This window comes from Lethenteron reissneri, chromosome 7 (genome assembly GCF_015708825.2).
Source record: "Lethenteron reissneri isolate LAM-NWPU_2019-01 chromosome 7, ASM1570882v1, whole genome shotgun sequence".
NCBI lineage: Eukaryota > Metazoa > Chordata > Hyperoartia > Petromyzontiformes > Petromyzontidae > Lethenteron > Lethenteron reissneri.
The window spans coordinates 5,862,667-5,875,494 of NC_083785.1; the positions used below are offsets into that span (position 1 = coordinate 5,862,667).

General features: G+C 57.0%; 1 protein-coding gene across 7 annotated transcripts in view; it reads right to left on the reverse strand.

The window, feature by feature from the left end:
- Positions 1-4,906: 4,906 nt before the first annotated feature.
- The window catches only part of GPATCH8 (G-patch domain containing 8), an 88,028-nt gene continuing 80,106 nt past the window's right edge, over positions 4,907-12,828 (reverse strand). For all 7 annotated transcript variants that reach the window (XM_061574209.1, XM_061574221.1, XM_061574247.1 and 4 more), the window contains 2 exons: positions 9,884-12,124; positions 4,907-9,595 (listed from right to left, as the gene is read on the reverse strand). In XM_061574209.1, the coding sequence (XP_061430193.1) occupies positions 7,654-9,595; positions 9,884-12,124 (4,183 nt within the window). In that variant the 3' untranslated portion in view covers positions 4,907-7,653. The remainder of the gene's footprint in view (positions 9,596-9,883; positions 12,125-12,828) is intronic.

A 12,828-nucleotide genomic window follows, 5' to 3' on the forward strand; every position in this document is an offset into this window, starting at 1 on the left:
CTCCCAATATTGATCCACCTGCAGCGCCGGGAAATAGAATCGAACCGGAGATCTCCGGATTGCCAGTCACGTGCGCTGATGACCGTTACGACACAGTGGCAGCAGTATCCCTCGAATTCCGTGTAAAACATTTTATTCACGGATAACATTCGGTCAAACATCAAAGCAGACCCAGTATTCCGTCGGCATGAATTCAGCAGGTCTGATGCATCTATATATAAATAATGTAGATGCACACGTTGCCACTGAGCGAGGTAAATGCGATGGTTTAGTTGGTGTGAAGATTTGTTTAAATATTCGTCTTCATTTCTGTGTATATGCTCGCGGCCGAAACGGAGCAAATTTGCATCAGCAGCTCCCACTGCTGGTCCAAAGACAAAGATCCCCCGTGTAGCTTTAATAGACTGTTGGGGCAAGTGCTCTTAGCGAGGAGCACCGATGAAGGCCGGCACGGCGCACGAAGTGGTGGGTGGCCAGCACCACGCTCGGCCGCCTTTGTCTCCCGAGTGGCGATGTTTACTACACACCGCAGCAGGTACTCATTTGAGGCCGAGTCAACCTAGGGGAGGCCCAAGACCGGTACAGTTGTAGTGACATCGTGGGATGTCACCGTGCAGTGCCGGTCCTAGGAGCGACATCGCGGACACCACGAGGGTGTGGGCGCAGTGCCGGCCCGAGAGGGGCCCCGTGAGTGCTGAGTGACAGCGCTGGATGGCACCACGCTCGGCGTGCAGTGCCAGCCCCTACAGGACAGGGTGGGGGAGTGCCGGCCGTAGGGTGAGGTTACTAAAGGCCACGTTGTAACTGGTGTAGTTAGCCTGGTGGTCACCACCACAGGCTGTTATTCTGTTAAGGGGCAGTTACCCCGTGTGTTGGAGTTAAATACATGTGTTGCCTTCAGGTCTACGTCTGCGACTCAGTCGAACTCACTGCACAGATAATCGCCACTGGTGTTGGTCGTGAGCGGGAATCGAACTCGGGTCGCCAAGTTCGATGCGCAGCACGTGACCCCCCCCCCACACACACGCCGCTACTCACACGTGACCCCCCCCCCCACAAACACGCCGCTACTCACGCGCGCGCTGTGGAAGGCCGTGATGGACAGGAAGGAAATTTCCCTTTCCTGCAAATTCGTTCCCCCTCCTGATTATTATCGCGCACACCCCAGTTGGATGAAGCCGAGAAGAAATCGCCAAAACAAACACGGCGCATCGTAATCACTTCTGTTCGTCCTCGCTATTATGCCGCTTCCCGGCGGGGGGGTAGGGGGGGCGAGCGTCTTGCGGATCGGAAGGTTCGCGAGTTCAAATCCTCGTTGCGGGATGACTCGCAGCGTCATCTCGCTGGGGTCCAGGCACGAGCGCCGACTGCGGGGAAAGTCAACAACGGCGGTGGTCCAATTGATACTCAGCCTCGCTCCAAAGGCACGCGCGAAGTTTCAGCCGCTGGCGCGGAGCGGTAAACAGCGGCAGATGAGCACCGCCTCCACGCTCATTTGGGCAGGAACCGCCGATTTGTTTGCTCTGCACGGCGCTGTCAAATCTGGACGGCGGCTGACTTATTCAGCTGTGTCAGACGGCGCTCGAGAGAGAGATATGCACACACACAGGACTGTATATCGTTAAATAAAAACCCAATTCAAGGCGGACCTGCTGGAAGACTGCGCGAAGGGGGGGGGGGGGGCGCCCGTGTGTCCCCCCCCCCGGTGGAGTACGGGGGGCACGGCACGGCGAGCAGAGCGAAGCCCTCTGCCTCTCACTGGGCCGACGCGAGTGAACGCGCGCTGCTCGGCAGAGTGGGCGCCTGTGACGGCAATACGACGAGGGCTGAACGATTTGGGGAAAATATCTAATTGCGATTTTTATAACAGATATTGCGATTTGATTTTGCGATTAAATTTGTATAAGTCAAGTTCAATATCCACTGTGTAAGAGATTTAAAACATGTGGAGCATTACCACATGATACCATCAAAATATTAACTGCTCTATATATTCTAATGCAAGGATGAGAACTTAAAATATATGAATTGCTTCCAACATGTATTTATTAAAAAAATTAAATTCAAATAGAGCAATCAAACATAGAACAATTGTTAAGTTAAATAAAGTAATAAAAACACAATTCCAATAAGCAAGTAATAGGACTTTTAAAATCGCAAAAAAATCACAGCCTTTGGGGATTTGCTAATCGCATTGTTTCAATTGCGATTTGGATTTGAAATCGATTTATCGTTCAGCCCTCAATCCGACACCGCCGGGCGCCAAGAGGCAGCCGCCCGCTCGAAACGCTGCCGTCGTCAGCGGCAGCGTGTCCGGAGACACGCAGAAAGACACGGAGAGAGACACGGAGAGAGAGAGACACGGAGAGAGAGACACACGGAGAGAGACACGGAGAGAGAGAGACACAGAGAGAAACACGGAGAGAGACCGGAGAGAGAGAGACACGGAGAGAGAGAGACACGGAGAGAGAGAAACACGGAGAGAGACACGGAGAGAGAGAGACACAGAGAGAAACACGGAGAGAGACACGGAGAGAGAGAGACACAGAGAGAAACACGGAGAGAGACACGGAGAGAGAGAGAGAAACACGGAGAGAGACACGGAGAGAGAGAGACACAGAGAGAAACACGGAGACACGGAGAGAGAGAGACACAGAGAGAAACACGGAGAGAGACACGGAGAGAGAGAGAGAAACACGGAGAGAGACACGGAGAGAGAGAGACACGGAGAGAGAGAGACACGGAGAGAGAGAGACACGGAGAGCGAGAGACACGGAAAGAGACACGGAGAGAGAGACATGGAGAGAGACACGAAGAGAGAGATACGGAAAGAGACACAGAGAGACACGAAGAGAGAGATACGGAAAGAGACACTGAGACACACAGAGAAACACAGACACACAGAGAGACAGAGAGAGAGAGACAAGGAGAGAGACACGGAGAGAGAGACACGGAGAGAGAAAGACACGGAGAGAGACACGGAGAGAGAGAGACACGGAGAGAGAGACACGGAGAGAGACAAGGAGAGAGACACGGAGAGCGAGGCGCACGCCAACCCGGCGCCTGACTGTCCGCTGCGCCGACCCATCACTCATTTGGGGCATCCCATTAAAAATAAACAAAAATATCCATCGTGTCTGGGTCTGCCGCTCGTCTCGGGCGAGCGGGCACTGAACGCCTCTGTCAAAAGTTCGTGTCACCCGATCGATGGCGCTCTTCTTCTTCGCCGTTCGTTGCTCGTCGCTTGCCGCCGGCCGAGGGCGGCTGCTGATGGGAAGCCGCGCGGGGCCCGGGGCCCGGGGCCGCACCGCCCGGTCAACTCGTGGCCACTCGAACCTCTCGACCCCCCCCCCGCTCCGTAAGAACAACACCGGGCACAGTCGCTCAATCTTTCCTTCTTCATCAAGAAGCAATTATTTTTGCATTTAATCCCCGAGTCATTTATGCCGCGTTTTCTAATGAGACATCATTAAGGGGCTAAAATGACTAAATTGAATTTGAATAATGTATGAGTTATGAACACTCCAGCTGTAAGTGGCTCAGAAACCTAGGTGGTGTAGGGGGGGCCTGTGGGTTGCCGAGGAGGAGGAGGGGGGGCGATGCCGTGGGTGCCGCCTGCCTCCCGCTGCCCGTCGTCGATCAACAACTTCCCGGGCGCTCTGCGAGTAAAGCGCATCGCGGCAAGAGCAGATGAAGGCGGTGAGTAATGGGAGGGGGGTGGGGGAGAGCTGGGGGAGAGAGAGGGAGGGAGACCATTCTGCACACAGCCCATTTGAGGTCATCGCTGTGCCTGAGTGACGCAGCTCAGCACGAGTGGCTGTCACCAGGCCTGGCTGCAGCTCCTCTCGCACGGAGGGTGGTGAGGGGGGGGGGGCACCCGAAAAAGACAAAGATCCCCCGTGTAGCCTTCACAGACTGTTGGGGCAAGTGCTGCTAGCGAGCACCTATGAAGGCCGGCACGGCACACGAGGGGGTGGGTGGCCAGCACCGCTAGGCTTTCTTCATTGCCATCAGCCAGGATCAATCAACTGCTGGATGAAGGCCTCGCCAAACCATCACCGTATTTCACTATTCTACCATGCAGAAATCCACTTATCCGCATACGCGCAAATTTAATCGTTCCATCTCCACGCTGGACGTTTTCTTGGGTGCGTTCCCTCCTTTGACCGCCACACCACGCAAGCCTTGACCAACCCAGCCATACCCCCCCCCCCCCTTCCAGCGACGCGTCTTTGCCAAGCTCATTTACTTTCCTTAAATAAAGATTACGTCCCGAAACCTCCTGATCCCTCTCAGTCACGCGTTCCTCTCCGTGCGTCTCAATGAAATGCCAAGCATGCGTCGCTCCGTGCATCTGCTCCAAACGCACGAGCCTTCAGCTTTAATTAGCAAAGAATGCTGTCGACAGTTCCGAAATGCTTCTCTCTTGGTGCATTGCTCAATAATTTTCGAGAAAATTAAAACATTAATTTTTTCGTGGGCCAACCCCGGCTCTCTCCCCACGTGCCAACCTCACGATTCAAACAAGCCGAACCGGAAACTGCGGGCGCGATCAGGACCCCGAGTAAAAAAAAACCTTTACAATTCTGGCACGCACACCCAGCCATCCGACACAACATTCAAGTCACCGCCGCTATCAATTACGTTCATAATACATTAATGAGAACAAATGCTCAAATTACGATAACAATGGTGAAATTATGGCTTGTTAATGCTGCCTAATGGAGTTTGATGTGAATGAAACATTCCCCGCTAAATATTTCTCCAGACTCACCAAAGTCATTTGCATTTACTCGACGAACAAAAAAAGGATCCAAGAGGGATTTGCGCTGCATGATTAGGAGACAAAAGAACCCCCCCCCCCCGCGTCTCATCTGAATACCCATCTACGGCGCACGTATATGGGTTGCAGGAATACACCACCTAGCTTCAGAACAGCTGATGCACTTTCCAAATGCGAAGCCTCTCGACTGCACAATGAGCACGGAGTTTTGTTCCGGCCATCGCCCAACTGGTTCTGGAGCTGCGCCCAGGGGCCGTCCAGAGCGGGGTGCGGGGCCCGGGGCAACCCGCACCCCCGAAGCGTGGGGCCCGGGGCAGTCGCCCCGATTCGCCGTACCCCAGGGACATTTACCGGCGTGCCGTGAAGATTGACGGAACGAAACTTGGCCTAAACTAACAAATGTTGTTCACAACAATGAGTTCAAATTGTTGAAAACGGGAATTTTTTTTTATAATTAACGGTCCACTGCTGGCGTCATGCGCCACCATGTGATTTGTGCCGATTTTACAGTGGCGTCCTGATTGTAGCTGTGATTGGATAGCATGCGTCCCAATGTCTGTGTTCAACATATGGGTGTGTGTGTCCCTGACGTATAATCGACGCACACACACGTGTTTAGTCTGTTCGCGGGGCGGATGAGTGCCTTGGAAGGAGACCAACACAATGTTTATGGGTCCGAGCAGTTTTCTGCACGCAAAATACCCCTCTCATTTGAATAAACGGCACCGATTAGAAAATATAAAAGGAAATCCGGTATTTGTCAAGGCTCCATTAGGGTCCCCCACACATCCACTCAACACCTTATATAGCCGCACATGCGTTTGTTAAAGCATTTGTTTTTTATTAACAAAAGAAAAACCATTTTCTTTACAATGAACACAGAACTCAGAATGATAATTCCATGGCAGGTATTCCATGACATTTTTCAGGCTGCCGGGAGATACAAAAGCCTTCGGACGAACACCCATAACGCCGAGTTTCCACACGTAGCCCCCATTCATCGAGTTACTTGCGCTGCTCCTCCTTCCACTTGATTTTCGTGAGTCATTTGCCAACGCTGCCACACTGCGCTATTATTGCACCGGTGAGCGCCGAGACGTGCGCGCTTAGCAACACCTCGTGACCCCCGGCATTACTACATTAACCGTACGAGACAACCCTTTTAGAGCAATAGGGTTAGCTACTGTCAGCTGTAAGTGGCCACGCGATTGACTGTGATTGCAGGGCAGAGCGAAATTGCATTACGGTGCCAACAGGCTGGACTTCCTTTTAGCGTTATCCAATTGTGTAGGGAGCGGGGTTCAAAGCAGTCCCAGTTGTTGCCCAGTGTCGAAAGAAAACATTTCAAGCCGAGGGATCTCCAAACTTTGCTTTTTGTTTCTTCTTCAGAACATAAAGAGCAAAGCAGTGCCTATCGCTGCCCGCAAGTCAACATCGGATTGGATTTGTGCGTTACGGGTTCGTCGTAGCGGCTCGGCAGGATCGTGAAACGTGGGTGTCGCCCCGCACAATAAAGATCGCCGGTTGAAACAAAATCTATTTTTTTTTCATAACCATCATGGTCTTGCACGCAAACTTTCTAAACATCTGCAGTGCGAGTCGGGCTCAGTGGCATCAAAACACGCGGCGGCTCCCTTAGCCGCGGGGGCCCCCCCTCTCGTAAATGCGAACGAGATTGCGGTTTGTAAGATGGGATCCATTTGAGGCTCCAAAGCGGAACGGCCGAATAGAAGGGTCATTTGTCTCGAAGGCTCCTGTACCTCCCCGCGGTTTACAGTAGTTACAATAATTTTACAAACCTTTAAAATAATATTTATACTTAAGTCCCCCCCGCCCGTCACGATAAACGAGTGTTTGACACGGCAGGGCATAAGTCGGCTATTATAGAAAAAATGGACAGTACGCATCACCAACATCACACACGTTTTAAAGACTTTACAACTGTGCAGTTTCTACATTATACAAAAAGCCAGCAGCAGCTCCATTGTTTGCATACTGTATTACCGTACAATGATACATCGTTTCACTGATAATATATAACGCAGCACGATGAGATGGGCGAATTACAAAATTATTGCCGGGATGACGCGACGGGTTCCTCCTCTCGGGTGTTTAAAAGCCACGGCCACGCGCCACACACACACACACAGGCGCCGACGTAATACGACAACAAACAAAAAAGTAACCAACACAACCGTCCTACACTTCACAGTAACGATGAGTTAAAAACAACGATGAAGCTGTTCATTGACAAAGACGGCGAGGGGGGTGTGAGTGGTGGGACGTTGACGGCCAATCCTCGTGGCGGTCAACACACGGGAGGGAACGCACCATCATCAAACGAACGAAACGTGGGACGCGATGACGTGAGGAACGAACACGAGGCGGGGAACAGGTTACGGAGCATTCGCGGAGACGGAGACAAGCATCGTCCCCCCCCCCACCCTCGTCTCGCCAATAGGCACGGTGCCGGGCAGCCCCACACCATTCCTCGATTCTCAAACTCACCTTCGACATTTACATTGTTTTTTTTTTAACTCTGTGTTCATTAACTTTTCTACCGGGCTACGGAAAACGGCACAACAGAAATCAAGGGGGGCAAGAGCATAACTTAAGGAGAAGGGGACAAGGGCAGGGGGGGCGGGGTAGCGACTACGGCGCGTAACGTCACGCGCGCCACGGAGACCATCGCGCCGATGCGAACGGGACGCACGCACAGAGCCCACGTGTCCGTCGCGGTCGGGCCCGCGGGATGCCTGCCTCTCACGCATTGCCATCTTCGCCCGCGCGCTCTCAAAGTTCGCCAGCCGCGCCAACGTCGCGGCATTACGCGCGCCGGCTTGCTTTGCGGCCGGCGCCGGCCGTCGTCCTCAGGACGAGGGCGGCTGATGGTGGTGGTGGACGTCTTGCGCTGCAAACGCGGCCGGGTGGATGAGCGGGTGCAGCTGGAAGGCGTGGTGGTGGGGCGCCAGCATGGCCGGCACGAACGCCGTGGCGTGGTGGTGGTGCATGCTCATGGGGTGCAGCGCCAGTGTCGGGTGCAGCGCCGACGCGGGGATCACGTGCACCAGGCCGCCCGTGCCCGTCTGGAAGGTGTGGTGGGCGGGGAACGGCGACAGGGAGATGTGCGCCAGGTGGTGCTGCGGCAGCGCGTGCACCTGCGTCATCTGCATCTGGCCCGGGTGGTGGTGGTGGGCGTGGTGGGCGTGGTGGGCGTGGTGCGCGTGGTGCGCGGCGAGCGGGTGCAGGCCGGCCGCCACGGCCGCCGCGTGGTGCTGCAGGAGGGTGTGGTGCACCGACGAGATGGACACGGCCGGGTGCTGCTGCTGCTGCTGGGGCTGCACCGCCACGTGCTGGATGATGGGCGTGGGCGACGGCACCTGCGGCGACATGACGGGCACGGGCGGCATGCTCTTGGCCTTGCTGGCCATCAGCTGTTGCTGAATGTGCTGCTGGGCCTGCTGCTGCAGCTGCCAGTACTTCTCCATCTCCTCCGGCGCGAAGGAGATGGGCTGGGCCGAGAGCGGCGGCGAAATGGCCCGGCGGCGGTCGTGGGAGCGCTCGCTCTCGCACGACTCCGACGAGGCCAGGGACTCCGTCGGGCTCTTGGGTTCCTCAAATATGATGGGGCTCGACTGTGGCCAGGGGTGGTACTGGGAATAGGGCTGTGGCTGGGGCTCGTGTTGGTGCTGTTGGGGCGGTTGGGGCTGGTGCTGAGGCTGGTGCTGAGGCTGCGGTAGGGGCCGTGGCGACACCTGGGGCTGAGGTGGAAGCTGGAGATGCAGTTGCGGTGGGGGTTGACTGTCGGCGAGGGAAGTCGGTTCCACGGGTTCCAGATCCATGTTGGTGCAGGTGTCTTGCACCGTGGCGTTATCGTTCGGAGGCTCCTCTTGCTTCGACGCTGCACAAGTGTCGTTACCTGGCGTCAATTCGGTCACCGTGGGCGACACGTCTGAGAACAGCGGTTGTGCTTCGACCTCGAGTGCGCTTAGAGAGAAAGGAAGGAAAGATTCCAACGTGGGTTTCTCAGGATCGGAAAATATCGTGCAGATGTCCATGTCGCCGTCCTTCTTGAAGCACGGTCGCTTGCAAATGGGCAGTTTTCCGATCATGGGCAGCACGGCGACGTTCCCCATGGTGGGAGGAAGCTTGGGCCCAAAGAAACCCTGCGGAGGGTCCTTGAGCCTGATCCCGACCTTGGTGGCGGTGGCAAAGGCCCCCTCGCCATCCAGGGAGTTCAGCTCCTGCCTCTTGGAGCGAATGCGCTCCAGCAGCCGCTTGGCCGTCGCCAGGTTGCGCTCTTCCTGCGTGGTCTCGCGACGTTGCTCCGCCGTGTCCACGCTCTCCTTCTGGGCCTGCGTGGAGCGCTGCGGCGGAGGGGCCTGCGGCGGCTCGGGCTTCTTGTCGTCGTTGCGCCGGTTGCACTCCCGTCGTGAGGCGCCCGGGCGGTTGGCCGAGGCCGCCGCCGCCGTCGCCGCGCGGGAGCTGCCGGAGCGGCTCCGGAAGGACCGCTCGCGGGACGCGGAGCTGCTGTCGTCGTCGCCGCCCCTCCGCCTCGCGCCGCGCTCGAACGAGCGGTCCCGGCACTTGCCCCCCCCGCGTCGCCCGCGCCCGCCGCCCTCTCCCGAGCGCGAGCGCCTGGCGCTGCTGCGCCGGCTGCGACTGTGGCTGCGGCTGCGGCTGCGGCTCCGGCTGCTGCTGTCGCGGCTGCGCCGGCGGCGGTCGCGGCTGCCGCTTCGTCTCCGGCTGTAGCTCCTCCCGGACCTGCTGCGGCTTCTCCCGCGGTAACTCGCGTCGGACGAAGACGAATACCTGCGAAGGCCAATCGCCCAAGAGCCGATCGTAACGGTTACCGATATTCAGGGATGGATTTCATCGTTTGTCCGCGAAAAAGAACGCGTGGAAAAATGGACAAATGCTGCATTTCAGATGTGAAAATGGAGAAAAAAATGATTTATTTGCCATGCAGAAAAAAACACTCCGTCGACATCTGCAAATCGTGCCGCGTGCGTGACGTGCGTAGGGGGAAAGAAACGTGGGAGGGTAAGAGGCAATGGGCACGGCGCTCGCTTTGCTTTCGGCACGATTTCACTCTTTTACCTGCGCCGCTTTGCCCTGCGCTGGGAGCCACTGTAGTCATCGTGCGCATCGTAGCTGCGCTTGGAGGAGTGGCGGCGGCGGCGGCGCCGGTGGCGCGAGCCCTCGCGCTCCGACGACCGCTTGCCGTCGTAGCTGCGGCCGCGGCTGCTCGACGAGTCCGAGCCGTGGCTCGAGCGGCGCCGTCTGGAGGCCGACCTCTGGCCGCCGCGCGAGTGCTCGCTGTCCGAGTCTCCGTCACGCGGGGCGCTGCGGCGGGACGACGGCGACCTCTTCTCGGTGCGCCCCTCCCTGGCGTCGCTCTCGGGCGCTTTGCTGCCGTGCCGCGATTTCTTCTTAGGCTTGGAGCGCGACGACTTCTTCGCGCCAGGCCCGTCGGGCGCTTTCGCTTCGAGGCTGTCGCCGCTCTTTTCCTTGGTCGGGGTTTTGGCACTTGAGCACTGGGGCGTGGGATCTGCCTTCTTACCTTTCTCGTCAGCATTCGTTTGGGCTTGTCCCGCTTCTTTATGTTTGTGCCTCTTTTGTGTCGCCTCCTTTTCATCCGCCTGCGCACCGCTGTCTGCTCTGGCACTTTCTTCTTTCGCCGCCGCTTTCTCGGGCTTATCTTCTGTCGTTTTCTTCCTCTTGTGTTTGCTTTTCAGCGATCGCTGTTGCGGCTCGGGTGCCGTCCCCGACGTCCCCGCCGTCCCCGCGCCCTGCTGCCCTTTATCCGACGGGCCGGGTTTGCCAGGTTTGCTCCCCCCCTTCTGCTTGCTGGATTTGCGTTTCGAATGTTTGCCAGACTTCTTGTGCTTCTTGTGTTTTTTGGCCGCTTTGGACGCCGCGGGTGGTGCGAGGCCCCGGACCTCCGGGGCGGCGGTGCTGCCTTTGGCCGCCGAGGGCTCCCCGGCCGTGTCCAGCGAGGGGAGGGCCGTCGCGGTGGAGCCGCTTCCTCGGGCCGCCTCGTCAGCGGCGCCCTCCGACGCCGCCGTCCCCTCTGCAGATTTGCATTCGCGGCGAGTCTCCGCCTTCGTCGGGTTGGGCTGCTCGCCGGGCTGCTCGCAACCTTCAGAGGGAACCGCAGGACCGACTTTTCCCTTAAGCTGCCTGAGCCGCGGCTTAAACTCGAAATATAAAGGGTTACAGCTGTACGAGACGGAAGGCTCCGTCAGCGTGTGCAGGAGTAGCTCCGAAGGCCACTGGAGGGTGGTCGTTTCATCTCGGCTCAGCACTGAAAAAAAAGGCTCCGCCGCCTTGCGCGGCTTCTCCACTTTCACGGCATCTGCCTCCGGTGATTCGGCAGCAGCGGAGGTGGTGGCAGCGGCGGCGGTGGAAGAGGAGCAGTGCGCTTCATCCTTGACGTCCGTCTCAGTCTTGACGTCATCCTCAGCGGTGGCGGCGGCGTCCGTGCTTGCGGCGTCTTCATCAGGCCGCTCCAACGGAGGCCGGCTGGCATCTTTAGCTTCCGCCGGCGATTCCGAAGCCTGCGGCGCGTCGCCGGGCCCCCGCTGTTTCTCTTCCGCCTCGCCGGGGTCGTCACCGGCTTGGCCGGGGTCGTCACCGGCTTGGCCGGCCGCGGCTTTATTGTTGTCGGCCTCCTCCTTGGCCTTTTTCTTTTCCTCCGGGTCGAGGTCGTGATCCAACACCTTCTCGGCCGACTTGCAGAATATCATGAAGGGGAACTTGGGCTTCACCCTGCAGTGAGCCGGGGGGGTGTAGTAGTAGTACTCCATCACCGTCGCCATCTCCGGCTCTTTGGGTCGGCGCCGCTGACGGCCGGCCTCGGCTGCTGCCGCCGCCGCGGCCGCCTTCTCCTTCTCCTCCTCCTCCTCGGCCTTGGCCTTGGCCTCAGCCTCGGCTTCGCTCGGCGTGGGCACCACGCCTTCCGGCAGGGAGGTCAGCTTCCCCTTGTAGCTCAGCGTCACCTCTTTGGACTCCACCACCTCCTCGTTGCTCTCGCTGAACACGGAGGCGGACGACTCGAGCTTGGAGGGAGCCTTCTTCTTGGAGAAGGAGAACGAGACGCCCAGCTTCTGCGTGGCCGTGGCGGGGCTGTCGCCGTCGCCCTTGGGCGTGAAGGGCAGGATGGCGGTGGCGCCCTGGCTGTTGGTGCTGCTGTGCGGGGACTCGCTGCCCTTCTCCCACGGCGACGTGTCCGTCGCGCACTCGGCGTACAGGCCCATTTTTTCGGCCAGCTCGTCGGCGCCAAAGAACATGTCCTCCGACTCGCCCTCCGACAGCGTCTTGAACGTGCTGCCCGGAGATCTGCGCATGCCGACAAGGGGCGATGGGTTAACGTTGTAACGGCGCCACATAGGCTTTTTTTTTTATGCGGTCATGCCCATACGGCTCTCCGATTTGTATTCGGGTCGTGCCGCGCGTCGTTCAGCGCGATGTCCGACGCTTCGCCCAGAGGAATCGGTTCCCCAAGAGTTGTCGGCAGGTGGAGCGAAACGTCGGACAACATGCCGAACGACGCGCGGCACGACTGGGAATCACGTTGGATCGGTAAACATTGCAGTTGAAGCAAAAACCCATTAATCTTGTTCCATTTTCATTACTTTTCCCTTGCGTTAAAACAGCACTACCGATTGCAGTAAAAGAAAAACAATTACCAGCCTCTAATACAAAATGCTGAAATTTCAATAAGGCAAATTAGTGAGAAAATAAAACTCTCATGCGCTACATTTAAAGATTTATACCGGGATACATCACACATTCGAACTTCAAAGGGCATGCATCCTACATCCTAATTGATCAATTTATATTTAATTGATTTACTTGCATACAAAGCAGTTAAAAGGAGCCACTGCATCAAGACGTTAATAAAACTTAACAGCAACTGGGATCCTAGTTGCGCACTACGCCGGGAGCTTACCATGTTTGCAAAGTTTTCTTCGAAGCCAACGGGGCAAATTTAATTTAAAAGTATTTCCGTCTCAGGAAAGGGGTGTAGCAAATTAGTGGTG